The sequence below is a fragment of the Ochotona princeps genome, chromosome 25, assembly GCF_030435755.1.
Source record: "Ochotona princeps isolate mOchPri1 chromosome 25, mOchPri1.hap1, whole genome shotgun sequence".
Classification (NCBI taxonomy): Eukaryota; Metazoa; Chordata; class Mammalia; order Lagomorpha; family Ochotonidae; genus Ochotona; species Ochotona princeps.
The window spans coordinates 26458086-26473743 of record NC_080856.1 but is presented as its reverse complement, the minus strand read 5'-3'; the positions used below and the strand labels follow the sequence as shown (position 1 = coordinate 26473743).

Below are 15658 nucleotides of genomic sequence, written 5' to 3'. Positions count from 1 at the left end.
CTGCAACAAAGACACTGGTAGAACGACCTTCTCTAAATTCAAGTGTCTCTATTCCCCTAGGAAGCAGTCCCGCGTCCCTGCGCGGCACCCCAGAATTCCTCCCTCCGTGACCAGAGCAGGGACAGACCTGACCTGTGGCCGCCCCCACCCCCAGTTCCTCCTCCGGCCCTGGGGAATTCACACTGGGTGTTTTCTTTTCCATTCCTCCTCTCTCATCACCACTTCCTTCCCAAAACATCAACAGACTGGAGACAGCCCTTCCAAGTCTGCCAAGGCAAACTGGCTTGAAAACAGACGGGAACTGAAATCGCAAAACACCACCTGAGCACACATTTAAGCTTTCAACTCGGTGTGTAAGACACGAGGCCCATCCTGAATCGGTATGCTTTTAACGGCTTAATGGTTAATGTTGAACAAATGAGTGCCCCCTTAAGGTTGTCCTGGGGCACATGCAGTCACAGTCTTTAATTTTAATGAGGCTCTATCATGCAATCTCTTATTGCCTCTTAACTGCCAGGGAGATGACCACCAGCTAAATGGACGGCCAAACAGCTCACTTGGACCCCAAAGAAATTACCTTGAAATGATTACGCTTCACCATGCAGATGCACCAGGGTTCGTTTGAGACGTGATGGCCACCTGGCAATGCCGGTGGAATTCTGCTCAAATAAAACGCCATGTCTGTGGGCCTTTCCCATGGAACTTGTCCTGCTGTATCTGATTCATTGCATTTTATCTTTCAAGTGCAAATATTCAAAATATAGGATGAAGTACAATAAAGGGTACCAATATGGGGGGGCAGGGAATGGCATGATAGCTCACTTGGTTAATCCTCCCCCTGCAAGCATCAGGATCCCGTCTGGGCACCTGTTCTTGCACCAGCCGCTTCACTTTCCCATCTGGCTCCCTACTCGTGGTCTGGACAAGCAGTGGGGGGTAACCCAAAGCCTTGGGACCCTGCACCTGCGTGGAAACAGCCCCAGATCGGCTCAGCTCTGACAATTGCAGCCACTTGGGGAGTGGTCCAGCAGGTGGAAGATCTTTCTGTCTCTCCTTCTCTCTGTAAAGGTGCCTTTCCAATAAAAATAAATAAACCTTTAAAAAAAAAAAAAAGATAGGAAGAAGGCCACACAGAAAGCCCTAGAGGCACCAGCCTGAGGGGCTGTGGCTAACTAACAAACTCTGGTGTGGTCCAGCTCTTCCCTGGCCCTTGGGAGCAGCTGACTGTACCTGGGAAAGAAGCTGACAAGCCTCCCCTGGGAGAGGCACTCTCCCGGTTACACACAGCCAAGAGGCAGCAAAGCTGTAAACGTGGCAAGGCTGTGTGCCAGGTGCTCGCTGCCTTCTCCCTCCCCCGTCGCTGGGAGATGGAGGGCGTCCTCCTGGGGATGGTTCTGGTTTTTTTGTTTTGTTTTTTTTTCTCCAAAGTGCCTTCCGCTCAGTCCAGTCCTTCAAGCCCTCAGTGGGAGAATGTGTGATTCTCAGAGCGGCAGGGGCTGGTTGGGAGTCACCTTGAGTGTGCAGGAGACAGCAGCACATTCAGAAGAAATGGGCCATGCAGGGACAAACCACTCAGCCTTCATGTCCCACAGGCTGTGGCCAGGCTGCCCTCTGGCGGAGCTGGAAGGTTCTAAGAAGTCATGTTCTGGCCTGTGGCTGGGGTAGGCTCCACCCAGGGCCTCTGCTGTCAACAACCCTCGCCCTACCACCTTCCAGCCTGTGCTGGAAACTTCCAGATGTTCTTCCTCCAGCAATGAGCCTCTGGTACCATCTCCCAGGAAAGCTCAACCTTGTGCCCACTTGACAAGCAAAGCAGATGGTTTAAGACACTGCTCTGTGAGCCCCGCAGGCGCCTGCCCGGACCCGGGCACAAAGCTTATCATCCTCTATGTGCTTTGTCCCAGGAACTTTCTGGAATTCACCAATGAGGAGTGAACACTGACTAGCATGGGGGGGGCGGGGGGGAGAGGAGAGAGGGATAGGAAGGGGTGCTGGCAACTGGCACAGGGGACCCCTAGACCTTGGGTGACTTTTTATTTGAAAGGCAGATTTACAGAGAGAAGGGGGGGACAGAGAAAGATCTTCCATCTGCTGGTTCACTCCCCAAGTGGCCACAATGGCCAGAGCTGAGCTAATATGAAGCCAGGAGCTTCTTCAAGGTCTCCCAGGCGGTGCCAGGTCCCAAGGCTTTGGGCCGTCCTTGACTGCTTTCCCAGGCCACAAGCAGGGAGCTGGATGGGAAGTGGAACAACTGGGACACAAACTGGTGTCCATATGGGATCCCGGTGCATGCGAGGTAAGGATTTAACTACTGAGCCACTGTGCCAGGCCTATAGGGTGACTTTCAGAGTGAAGAGGAATTGGGCTTAGAGTGGAGAGGGGTTAAAGAAACGAGTGTCCCTTCTGGCTGGACCCGCCAGGCAGTTCCATAAGAGAGGCTCAGTGTGCACTGCACCTGGAAGGAACCCTAGAGCTGTGGCAGAGAAGTTGCCGGGAGAGGTTGACCGTGGGGCAGCCCGTTTCCTTCCACGAATGACCACAAACAGCACAGGTCTGTGGTCAGATCTGGAGATGAGAAATGACTGCAGGAGGGCTCCTGCTGGGACTCCAGAGAGAAGCAGCTGTTTCTTCTCCAACTGCTGGGGGCATCCCTCAGGTCTCTCAGTCTCCGCCCACCTCACTGCAGACAAGGCTTCCTGGGCAATAACTGGACCCCGCCCTACAGCACAGCTGCACTCCTGTCACCTGGGATGGAGGCTCGCGCACTCGCCCTCTGCAGCTGGAACGTGGATGTCTCTGGCGACCGCACCCCATTTCCCTTCAGCTGTCACCCCAGGGGGAGCTGGTCTTGGCCGCAGAGGCGCATCCCCTGCTGCCGCTAGGATGGGGTGTCTGTGGCGGAGAACACTGCCACCTGGTGGTGACACTAGGCAAACTCTCCGCTCCAGAACTTTCCATCCCTTCACGCTGTCCATTTGAACCGGTTCTCCGGAAGACCAGTGCGTGTCCCTCTGGTCGCTCACCTCTTTCTTGGCCACAAAACAGAGAGAGGAGGAGAGGGGAGACCTTGGACCCCGGGGATAAGGGCGTTTCTCTTAACACTCCTCTCCCAGCCATCTCCCCAACCCCTTTTCTTTCACTGGAGAATTTGCTTTGTCAACTGAAGCTGATTTTTGTGAGTCTTACAGACCTTCCGTGTCTCTTTAGAATGTATTCTGTCTTCCATTCTAATTTCTAAGAAAAAATGTCTAGCCTAACAGACATTGGGATGAAAACGGCATATATCATTGCCCACACATCTGTTTTAAATACTGACTTCCTTATTGATGAATTAAGACTAGAAGTGCTTGTCCTATTTTTAAATAGTCAAAATCAGGTGCATCATCAGTATGCTGTATGACAGAATCAAGAGTCGGACATTTCGGGGTAGCACTACTGTGTTTTGGAACAGAATAATGAAATTTGAAATGTATGTGAAAATCACCAACTAACTGTATGGGTCTAGGAAAGGGGAAAACTTAGAAATAGAGACTGGGAATTGTATGTGACTGCGAATTTGATACAAATAACCTAAGACCCACGGGGTCTGGGTCCACAGGAGCGGGTCAGAAGGGGGTAGGAAACTGCCCTATGCTGAGCCCGCCTGGGCTTTGCCTGAGGACACTCCCAGAGCCCACCACCCGGGCACCCTGCAGGGCGCCTGAAGACCTGGCACACCCAGGTCTGCACGCAGACACGCAGGGAGTTATAGCACATCGGCAAGTTAAAAAAGAGAGTGTATTAGTTGCATTCCACCCCCTTTTTATTGAAAGAATATGCATTCTTAAATTATCATCAAGTCATTCTTTCCTGCAAATACTTTTTTTTTTCCCATATTGAAAATCTATCTTGGGGAGGGGCGGGGGGGGGGAAATCCCAGTGCATAAGAAATGTATCACATAATGCAATGTAATTAAATTTTTTAAAAAGGGAAAAATGTAAAAAAAGAAAAGAAAATCTATCGTTCAGAGTCACTTTTCAAGTTCTTGCATGACGGTATTCCCAGGTGTGACTGGGTCAGGTGGCCCTTGGCCGAGAGGCCGCGGTAGTGACCGGCCTCCGCCATCAGATGGCAGCAGAGCAGTTTGACAATGCGCAGCTGCAGAAACTGCAAAGGAACTTTAGTAAGAGAGCCGGAAATACTGAAGAAAGACGAAACGGGCATTTTGCTCTGATGCATTTGGTTTTGTAGAAGTCAAAAGCACGGTGTGAGTTTTCATAGTTCTTCCCCCAGCCCGGACTTTTTCAAACACTAGGACTCATGTTGCAAAAGCTCTTCCCAGTACCAGTTGTACAGGTCAGTCTCTCCCAAGCCCCTGGGATGCGCCGGCTCAGTGCCCGCTCATCAGAGCTGCCCCATGCTCGCTAAGTTCCGCAGGTGAAAACCATCGAGGCAGCTGGTCCTCAGCGTGGGAGGGAGGCTCACGCACTTCCCTCCCTTCCGTCCTTCTTCCCTGCCGCCACCCCTTCCTGGGCAGAGCTCTGGCTTTACACAAGGGCACCCTGGCCCCGTCAGGCCTTGGAGTCCGAGTCAGCACCGCTGCCCGCTCCATGGAAGGCACACCTCCACGGTAGAGCGCTGCGCGGGGCTTCCTCGGCGCCCACACCTGTGCTTGCGGCTGATCCGAGCAGGTGGGCAGCAAACGGGAACACAACGAAAGAGTCTTTGTAACCTCTGCTTTGTTTTTTGCACAATATTTTCCGTACATTTTTTGAAGGCCCATCGTGTGCAAGGATTTCAAAATATTTTTGCACTCCAGCTTCTCTTGAGTTTTGTCTGTGAATGTCGGGTGCCGTGGTGCACAGTCAGCGCCAATTTTGCTCTGGAAGCTGGTTAGCACCAAAAAGTGGAGAAAGCAATTCAGGCCAAGGACCCTGAAGCAAAGTCATGCTTGGGACCAGCATCGTGGCACAGCAGCTTCAGTCGGGGCATCCCATGTGCTGGCTGGTTCGTATCCTGGCTGCTCCACTTCCCATCCAGCCCCAGCTGCCCGCTCCAGTGCTCCTGGGAAGGCATCAGAACGTGGCACGCGTGCTTCTGGGGCCCCTGTGGATAAATAAGAAACTGAATGGAGTTCCTGCCTCCTGGCTCCCGCCTGGGCTAGTCCGGGCTGTTGTAGCCAGTGGTTCCAAGAGCTCTCTCTCTTTGTAACTCTGCACTAGAAATAAATGAATACCTCTTTGTGTATGGGGGATCATTGCTACAGGTTACAGAGAGGAAGGGAGACAGGAACATCCCCAGTGGCCACAGTGACTGCAACTGGCCCAGACTGGTCTCCTATGTGGCTGCAGGGGCCCCAGCGCTTGGGGCGAGTTTCACTGTTTTTTCAGATGTTAGCAGGGAGTTGGATCAGAAGCGGATGCCAGGGTTACAGGGGTGGCTTTCCCTGCTCTGCCAGTGCACTGGCCCAGCTGTGCTGTAAGGTCAATGCTGAACCAAGCATACTTCACCACATCTTCTGTTCTATGGTTGACCTCAGCAAATGGTTTTAATGGATGGAGCTGAGGTTAGGGCTGGGGCAAGGCGGAAGTTAAGAATTTCATACAGCCTGGTACAATAGTCTAGTGGCTAAATCCTTGCCTTGTGTGCACCAGGATCCCATATAGGTGCTGGTGTGTATGCTGGCTGCTCCACTTCCCATCCACCTCCCTGCTCGTGGCCTGGGAAAGCAGTCGAGGACAGCCCAAAGCCTTGGGACTCTGCACTCACGTGGGAGACCCAGAAGCAGCTTCTGACTCCTGGCTTCATATCAGCTCAACTCCAGCCATTGTGGCCACTTGGGGAGTGAACCAGCAGATGGAAGAGCTTTCTGTCTCTCCTCCTCTTTGTATATCCTCCTTTCCAATAAAGATAATAAACCTTTAAAATATATATATAGGTCCCCCATGTGCATGCTTAGGCCCAAACACCTACGTCATCTTCTCTTGTTGTTCCAGGGCAGTATAAGCAGGGTTCTGGATGGAAAGTGGAGCATCCAAGCTTAGACGTAGCATCCCTGTGGGGCGCCAGCATTACAAGTGGCGGTAACCCATACACCACCACACCTGTCCGCAGTGAGACAAGTGCGGCGAGTTATCCCCACGAAATGTGCGTCAGCTGGGGAACAGCTCTGACAGGCCCTTCGCTTGCTAAGTTCACGTGGTCTTCAAACAGCTCCAGTGAAAGGAGAGATCTTCCCTTTTCTCAGATTGACATTTCAATCAATGCTGCTCAAAGAAGATACCCCAGAAGCAGGGTTCAGAAATTGGTTTCATCTACCAGAGAAGATGTGACTCTGTTAGCAGAGGGCAGGAATGGAGGTTCTTGTCTTTGTGGAGGGAAGAATTCAGGCCTGAGACAGATAGGCCTGGCACACAGGGTCACACGGTTTAAAGAGGCCCAGCGTCCAGCAGGTGGACGGGCTCCTCCTGGGACAGCATGCGCAAGTGCCCAGCTGTTCGCTGCGGTGAGCAGGTGACACAGGCTAATCCAGAGAGTGCAGCCGACAGACCGGTTAGGCCTGCTTCTCAGCAAAGGCCCAGCAACTGAGAGAACCAAGAGCGGCCGAGCTAAGAGCAGGTGGTCGACGAGGTGGGCGTCTCAGCAAAGGGCTGAGGCCTGGAATACACGTTGCTAGACCAGGTGGGAACCTCTGCGCAGGGCTGAGGGCTCAAAGCTGAAAGCAATGCACCTGGTAGGCCGCGCGGGCATCTTGGGAAAGGGCGGAGAGCAGCTCGGATGCAGACTGGGGCTTCTGAGAGTGAGCGCGGAGCTTGCGCGCTCCTGCTCCATCGCCCTCCGCCAACACGCTCCCCCTGGACAAGCACTCTGCTCCACGGAGTGAAATAGGTAAAATTCCTCCCAAGGGACCTTATCGGACTGGGTAGTGCCCTTGGCACAGGCAGGGGGATTCCCTGGCGTACCTTCCCAGGAGGGCAGGAGTGCGGAAGACTGGGGAGGTTTTGTTAACCGAGTGTTGCTGAACTCCATAACCCACGTGGTGCTAGGAGAATTCTGGTGTGCTTTTTATTGGGGAAGGCAGGGCAAGGTTGGGACGTCCTACAGAGTTACTCGGGTATGTGTTGGGGGTATGGGCAGGGCTTGGTCGAGTAAATGGCAGGCTGCTCCCCAGGTGTACCTCTGACGCGGCTGGAGACGTCTCCATTGCTCTCCAAGGGCACTGTGCTGCCCCTGGCCACTCTCAGACCTCAGCTCGTCTCTGCCTTGCTGTCTGAACATTCCAGTGCGGGACAGCAACGTTCTTCTAAAAATGTCTTTTTCCTTTTTTGTTTCCTGCAGCTTGACCATTACCCTTCAGTGAGTTACTCTCTGCCAAGCTCGTCGGACACGCTCTTCAACTCTCCCAAGTCGCTCTTCCTCGGAAAAGTTATCGGTAAGGATGTGGTTCTTGGGATATGCGTGTGTGTGAAGAATACATTTTGCACGACAATGACCTGAGATGATGTGACTTAGATGAAAGTGACAAGGTTCATTCCCCTCCCTGGGGTCAGTCGTGAGCCGTCTCAGTAGGAGGAAGTTGTTAACAGATGGAAGGGTTAGGGGGCGGGGGGGAATCATGGATGCGTCGCCTTTTACAGCCACTGCTTCACCTTTGAAAGGCTTGGTGGTTGGGTTTGGAGACTCACAGCCAGTGTTACTTATGCCATGCAGCTGAACAAGACCATAGCTGTCTGCTCCACGGTTTGGGGTTGTTTTCAAAAGAATGATGATTTGATTAAAAGGCAGACTGGCAGAGGTCAGAGGTAAAGACAGCAGAGACAGAGGTAAGGAGAGAGCTCTTCTAGCCACTGGTTCGCCCCCCAGGGAGTCGCAGCAGTGAGAGCTGAACCGGGCTCACGTCCATAGCCAGGAACCCTGGCCTGGTCTCCCCCTGCGGGGCAGGGACCAAAGCATTGTGTTATCTGCTGTCTCCTGGGTGCATTAACATGCAACAGCTGTGTAACATGCAAGGCTCAAAACCCCATGCAGCTCTTACTGCTTTGCTGGCCCACTCTGCATGGGAACCCAGGCTCAGAACAGGCTTGTTGTTCGGCTATCTCCCATCAATCATATAATTCACATTTGGGATCAGAAAAGTTCTTTGTCTCGGAGCTGTCTTGTGCCGTATGGACCTGGCCTCTCTCTGTACCCCCAGCTATGACAATCAGAAATGTCCCCGGACATTACCAAGCATCCCCCAACCCCACCACCGATTGATAACCGCTGGCTTGAAGTGGAGCAGCCAGTGACTAGGGGAGCAGGGTTTGAGAAGCACAGTGTGTGACCTCAACATCCCACTTTGCTTCCTGAAACCACCTGCACTTCCAGAGTGATGAACAAGTGAGAAAAAGATGAGATACGGTGAGGGGCAAAAACAAACAAACAAACTTGTTGATATCTGGGAAGCTAACAGTCGTTGACCACCTCTTAAACTATTTGATCATGTAATAGGAAAGATTGGAAAGAAGCATTTCAAATTTTTTCTTTGAAAACTCACTTGACTCTAGGTAGAGATGGCCTGTGTTTCTGTAGCTGTGTAAATCCCCACCAGCGGAGAGGGACTGGACAAGTGACAGTTGTCTCACGGAATCCAGCAAGGATTCCCGGAGATTGATGCTGCCACGTGGTTGCCTCATCAGATCAGCCGTTAATTGATCCCGTGAAAGAGATGGGTCTCGCTGACTCCCAGGATTCCACACTGAGATTTCTGGCAAGACTTGGGAAAGGACACGTAGATCATTGGAAGAAGGAAAGGAGGAAATACTGCCTGGGAAGGGCAGTGGGACACTTGTCAACCAGCAGCGAAATTTTAGAATCGATCCTTAAATACCTTTGCATCCTCCTAAGGAAGTAGAAATCATGCTTGGCAAGGTGAGGTTCCAGAAACTCACCAGATGTACGTGGGCTTTCAGACCACCACCGAGCTTTATACCGTCACTATAGACATTTCGTTTGTGGTCGTCAGTGATACATTTTCAAGAAAGCTGTAGATTAAAAAAGAAAAACATAATTTGAAGGCTGAATCAGTTTCCCTTCCCTACTCATGGCTTTTCCAGCATCTCGCTCAGTACTTTGAGTAAAAACAGAAATCATCTGTGTATGTTTGCAAATGACATAGAGCTGAGAGGGGTGGTTTAATATCCTGGATGGTAAAAAACACCTGAAAAGCATCTTGCCAGGCTAAAAAGATGGGATACAAGTAAGGAGATGAGATACGAGGGAGAAAAACTTAATTCCTGCACTTATGGGGGGAATGAGCACCCGTAGAAAATGAGGTGCTTGGTGTCAGAAGGGAAGAAACCTTGGGTTTGGTTTGATGAAGTTTGATATGCGCTCATGTTGCGTGCTGATCCTTAGGTGGATAATAAGCTATGTGAGTAAGAGTTGCCTGCAGAGCAAGGATATTAACCCTGTGAGTAGACCAGGTAAACACAAGATGATGCCTAAGAAAAATACAAAGGAAAAGACAGAAAGCCACTTTCACAGGAACAGGGATGACAACAGAGGAGAATCAATTTTCATTCTTTGGCAACTCTTGGGGGTTTCCTGATCAGCAGGCCCCCACGACCACTGAGAGGGTGAGGTGGGCAGTGTTCAGCAGTAAGAACCACCAGAAACAGTCTGAGGGAGCGTGTCTGTTTATGCTAAAGCAAGCACAAGCTTATACAGGCTAAGAAAGGGGCAGGCAGAAGGGCATCTCCTGACAGTCCTACCGCCCAACAATGACACTGTAATTGGCTAGAAGGCATGTCTATCTCTCTACATCCTCCAATCATGTAGCAGGTCACGTACAACACGCCTGGTTGGCAGGTTTGCTGCAGCTCATGTTCACCACGCATGGCTGGCAGGCAGGCTGTGGGTCATACACGACATGTAGGCTGGCAGTTAACATGGACCGCACCTGAGTTCTCAGAGTTCCTTATCAAGGAAGTCCCAGCACAGCTCATCCAAGGACAGAGACGAAAGAATGAGGTGCAGCCCACAGCGATCAGGCCAGGTTGAGGTCTTGGTGAGCTAAGACCACAGCCAGGGGGTTCCCCCGAGGACACGGTGTGCAGTGTGCCCATGACCTCCCACATAGGCCAAGCAGGTAGAGATCTGGGGATGCCCTTCCACAGTAAAGGAAGGATTAGACTTGATCAAGGATTACTCAGCAGTCCGGAAGTAGAACAAGGAGTGGAAGCTGAGAGGAGAAAGGTTGCTCCTCCGTGTAAGAACTCCCAAGTAGGTAGAGCTCTTCAAAACTGGGTGGTGGGGGAAGTGTCTGCCTGGGGGCTAAGACTCTGGTGGAGATGCTGTGTATGGGAGTGGCTGGCTTTTTTGTTTCCAGCTCTGGTTCCCCAGCCCAGCTTCCTGCTAACTCAGACCAGGGGAGGCCTTGGAGATAGCTCAAGGCATCCGAGTCCTGCCAGCCATATGAGAGACCCAGATGGAGTTTCTGGCCTTTAACAAATTGTGGCCATTTGAAACGTAAACCAGTGGATGGGAGCTCAATCCGTTTTTGTGTCTCTGCCTCTCTGGACTAATGTCTTCTCTTTTGAAGTAGTAAGCTCTCCGTTACTGACAGAGTTCTACAAAGACCGAGGGAGGGGAAATGGGTGTTGAATACAGAGAGCATTTTTGTTGATGACGTGAAGCCAGATTAGAGCTAAGTACACTTGAAACCTTAAGCTGTATGGTGGGAATATTCAGCATGAAGATCGAGGGTCGAACCATGCTCAGAGCTGCCTGCTCGCAGAACCTGTTGTGGACGCGTTACAAATCCAAATCCAAGAGAATGTCCGTATATGCTGTCTGTGACTTCCCTGTGTGTGGTGATACTCATTTTAATCCGAGAAAGTTATTTCTGAGTCTGTTTCTATTCATTTCCCGCAAGTTAACTGTTTGTGCCATTGCTATAAACAGTAAGTCCTAGGAAGTAAGCCTTTTCTATCATCAAGTGACTCCTCTGTGTAAGTTTGGGATGTTATGCTTAGCGAGAAGTTAGATACAAAACTGACCATTGTCATGAGTGTGTCTGGGGTGGCGAAATTAAAGATGAATGTCTATTTATTCGAATTCAATACAGTTTTAAGTCCTGTTGATTCTAGATGCTAATATCTGTCAAACCATCTCCTTATGCAAACATGTCCCTACTGGCAGCCATTGTATGATTTCTATTATAACCCAAATTGTGACTAGTATGACCTGGAGATTTCCTTATTCTAGGGATTTCCAAAACTTTTCTGACATGAAGCACATTCTTAAGTCTTCAGCTATTAGTTAAGTGCTATACTTTGAGAGGGCTTTCGCTGCTTGCTGAACAGAACCGTTCTGACCAAGGGGTTGTCAGTAGAAAAATGTGTGTGGTTTCCAAGTTAGAATCCTCCACTGCGAATGCAAGACCCTCTGGGGTCCTTTGGCGTGTCGACTGGTGAGCCTTGGGCAATGAAGTCCCATCATCCGTGGAGTCCCATTGCTGGGGCAATGGAGCCATCTAGTTGTGATCACAATGAACGCACAGCCTCCTTGACATGCAAGAACCACATGGCTTAAAGAGAAGACCTTTGCCTCCTGTCTCAAAAAATTCAGGGCTGTGTGTCGATGTGACATGACCTAGTCAGCCCTAACCGGTAATGGTAATACTACACAATGTAGTTAAGAGCCATTGTGTCTGCAGTGTGCCCCACTACCCAACATCCCCATGCTGACCACGTCCCGGTCTCTCAGTCTATGTTGTGCCTCACGGGGACCCGAATGAGGATAGGGCTCTTCGGCTTGCGTCCGTGCTCACTCAGGTAACAGAGGGAGTGATACAGCTGTGCCACAGGTGTAGGGATGCACTGTCTTCAAAGTTGGAGGACATCAAGAGCCAAACTCCTTGAAACACTATGATGAGATAGACCCAGAAAAGCTCTTGTTAACTTCCTGTGTTCTAAAAGACCTCAGCTTGGGCTCTTTGGACCAAGTGGAGATGATTGTGGCTGTGTAAGGTGGATTTGGGCTTGACATTCCTGCTATAGATGTGGAAAAGCTGATGCGCCCACAGGAAATTGTAAGTTCTGTTGCAGTTAAGAAGGATGCTTGTAAGTAAATGATCATATTCATTTCTCCATGGAGAAAGAACCTGGAACATTCCTACAGAGATTTGCGAGTGAGAAGGCATTTGGGCATCCTTGCTGATTCTGTCTGACTTGTATTTAAGTTATTTCCATATTCTGCTCTTTGAAAATAGATGTATATAACCAAAACATTGAAACCATTAAAAGTGCAGTTAGGAAGGGATTGCTCCCTACACTTGAGCTTGAACTCGTCTAACCCTTGACAGCCATGTGACTTTGACAACTTAAACTTCTGCATCTGTTTTGTCAAGTTTAAATTAAGAAGGAAGCTGGCTCCTACTTCATAGGATTCAGGAAAATAATGTATATTTTTAAAGTAGCACAAGAATGATTCCATTGTACATGTGCAACATGCTTTTGTTTGATCCTAGTAGGTAATGTATGGATCATATGTTAGATGCCGGGCGTTGTATAACTCACAGGTCTTACAGTGCTCAGTCAGCTGTGGATTCTGCCTTTGGGGGGCTTCAATTCCAGCTAGAAAAGGAGATAATGAAAAGATAGCTGGGGGTGTTGGGTACAGTAGGCTGGACACCTCTGAGAAGCTATGTTCCACATCGGAGTGTTTGGGTTAAGTCTCAGATCTGTTTCTGATGCAGACACCTGCTTGCACACTGTAAGAATGCAGCAGTGAGTGGCTCAAGCATTGGGTCTCTGCCACACATAAGGGAGCCCCTGATGTGGCTTCAGCCTGGCCCAGCCTTGGGCTGGTATTTGGGGAGTGAATCAATGAATATAAAATCTCACTCATTCTTGCTCATTTACTTTCTCTTTGCCTAAAATAAAATGAAAAACATTAAAAAGAGACAAGACAGAAGTACAAGGGCAAGTGGCATAAAACAAGTGGAAAATGGGAGGGCAAAATTCTTTGGGAGTAAGCAGGGGGTTGCTTAGCAGCCCAACGACAAGGGAAGGTGTTCCGAGAGGCCCTGACGTATGTGCTAGGCACCTGCGTGGAAAGTTAGAAGTGTCTGGGCAAAGGAACAGTGTAAAGTGGAGGGCAGAAAGGAGTTTGTCAGTCCTCTCTTGCTGCATAACAATCCACGTGGCTTGAAATAATGTGTGATTTCTAACCTTCTGTAGTATGACAAGGTGGGGAGACCTCTTGCTACGGTTTCAGCTAGGGTGTGAGGATGGCTGAAGAGCCAGAATGGCCTCTGATAGCTGGCAACAAGTGCTGACTGCCCAGACGCCTGGGCCAGGGGCTTGCCCAGACGCCTGGGACAGGGGTCTCAGCTCCTCCAAGATAGCTGCACAGCATGGTTGTCCTATGATAGCTCCCAGCAGAGCTTCTGGACTGCAAAAAAGGGCGTTAAAAAAAATGCAAAGGTGAATATTAAACATCTATAAGACCCAGCCCCCAAAATTGCATCTATAAGTATTGCTGCCTGCTACTGGCCAAAATCTGGTCCCCAGCCCCCTATTCCAGATTCCAGACATGGTCACATTGCAAAGGAACTGGGACATGACCAAGCAAGTCACACAAATGCAACCGTAACAGGCAGGGCTGCCATCAAAGCTGACTTTCTAAGGATCCATGTCCTCACTTGCCCAGGATGGTCCCAGTTTACTCCTGCCAGAAGAGGATTCATTTTCTTTTTTTTTTTTTTTAAAGATTTATTCATTTTATTACAGCCAGATATACACAGAGGAGGAGAGACAGAGAGGAAGATCTTCCGTCCATGATTCACTCCCCAAGTGAGCCGCAACGGGCCGATGCGCGCCGATCCGAAGCCGGGAACCTGGAACCTCTTCCGGGTCTCCCACGCGGGTGCAGTGTCCCAATGCATTGGGCCGTCCTCAACTGCCTTCCCAGGCCACAAGCAGGGAGCTGGATGGGAAGTGGAGCTGCGGGGATTAGAACCGGCACCCATATGGGATCCCGGGGCGTTCAAGGCGAGGACTTTAGCCGCTAGGCCACGCCGCCGGGCCTGAAGAGGATTCATTTTCATGATGAAAATGCGAGTCAGTGTGGACTGGTGAATTGTGTGATCATCTGTCTTGTTTTGGGCTCTCCTACAAGAAGCCCCATGGAAGTTGGATTTACATGAAAGAAAGTTGTCTAGGTGACAAACGCCACAGAGCACAATCAGGGGAGCACAGAAATGAGATGGGAAAAGGAGTGGGACAGTCTGAAGCCACGGACCAAGGCGGCAGCTGAAGCACAGTCCCCCTAGGGGAGTCGAGGAGCCAGCATGGAATGGGTCCAACAGCCAGGATATTTCTCCACCTCCTCCCCATCCCGCAAGGGTGACTGCTGCTTCCAGGGGTACGTTGGCCTTGCTGTGGTTCCCTGGCACTTCATAGCTACCATGCTCAGGGACATACACACAACAGGGACTCGCCATCCATAGGAGGTAAACAGGTTTCCACCACACTAGGGATTTACGCATAAGCCATGCAAGGTTTCAGCGTTATGCTGGGGATGGGAGAAAATCAAAAAATTTTTATTAGGATAATAGTCTGATTAGATTGATACTTTAGACCAATAACACCATCTACAGAATTAAATTTGCAGGGAGACCAAACTGGAGGTTGCTATGGTTATAACAGAGAGGCACGCCGGGCTGCACAAACAACAATGCAGAGAAAGCCATGTCTTTATTTGTCTATGACAAGTTAATATTCCCTCTGGCCAGCAAAGGCAAATAAAGTAAATGTCCAGTGTCATTTACAGCTGAGCCTGACTTAATCATCTAAGTATTTGTTTCCCCTGGTTGCCCTGTGTCCCTCTTGAATAAAAATGTTCAGTCTCTCAACTGGCCTTCTGCACCCCTGCTTTCTATAAAATGGTAACCAGGTACATAAAAGTTAGAAGGAGATGGGAATAACAATGTAGCCTAAGAATATTTATGACATCTGGGCAGGAAGGGACCTGGATTCTTCCTGGGCCTCGAGTTTCACTGCCCAGCCTCTTCTGGCATCTGGCTGTCCTGCAGGTGCCTGATTAGAGTGCTAGCCTGGCCTTATAGGCGGATACCTGGCTCAGATGAACTGAGTCCTCAGGGCACTGCTATCATTCTCTTTGCCTTCTGTTTGCTGTCCCCTCATCTGTGGAATGAGACCCAACTGTGGGTCTCTCGCTCCATCTTCTTCCTGGCTGACAGAATTCCCCAGGAAGCTCCCATGGTAGAATGCCCAGCTGTCATCTCAGAGTGACAGAGCAATGTGACAGATCCTTCTGCTCTGCTTCTGCCCTCTTTCCAGGAGGTGGCACTGCCCCAGGTCAGTGCAGGACCTCCCTGCTCCACGGTTTCCTGTGTCCCCAGGTCAGTGCAGGACCTCCCTGCTCCACGGTTTCCTGTGTCCCCAGGTCAGTGCAGGACCTCCCTGCTCCACGGTTTCCTGTGTCCCCAGGTCAGTGCAGGACCTCCCTGCTCCACGGTTTCCTGTGTCCCCAGGTCAGTGCAGGACCTCCCTCCCCAGTTTCCCTGTGGCCCCAAGGTGAGGCAAGACCTCCCTCAATGGTCTCCTGGGGCCCCAGGTTGGGAAGCGAGGCAAGAGCCCTGTCCTTCTGTCTAAACACATGCCCTACTCT

General features: G+C 50.5%; 1 protein-coding gene across 2 annotated transcripts in view; it reads left to right on the top strand.

The window, feature by feature from the left end:
• The window catches only part of CNTNAP2 (contactin associated protein 2), a 1058280-nt gene that overhangs the window by 947766 nt on the left and 94856 nt on the right, over positions 1–15658 (top strand). For both annotated transcript variants that reach the window (XM_058654907.1, XM_012930541.2), the window contains one exon: positions 7319–7412. In XM_058654907.1, coding sequence (XP_058510890.1) covers positions 7319–7412 — 94 coding nt within the window. The remainder of the gene's footprint in view (positions 1–7318; positions 7413–15658) is intronic.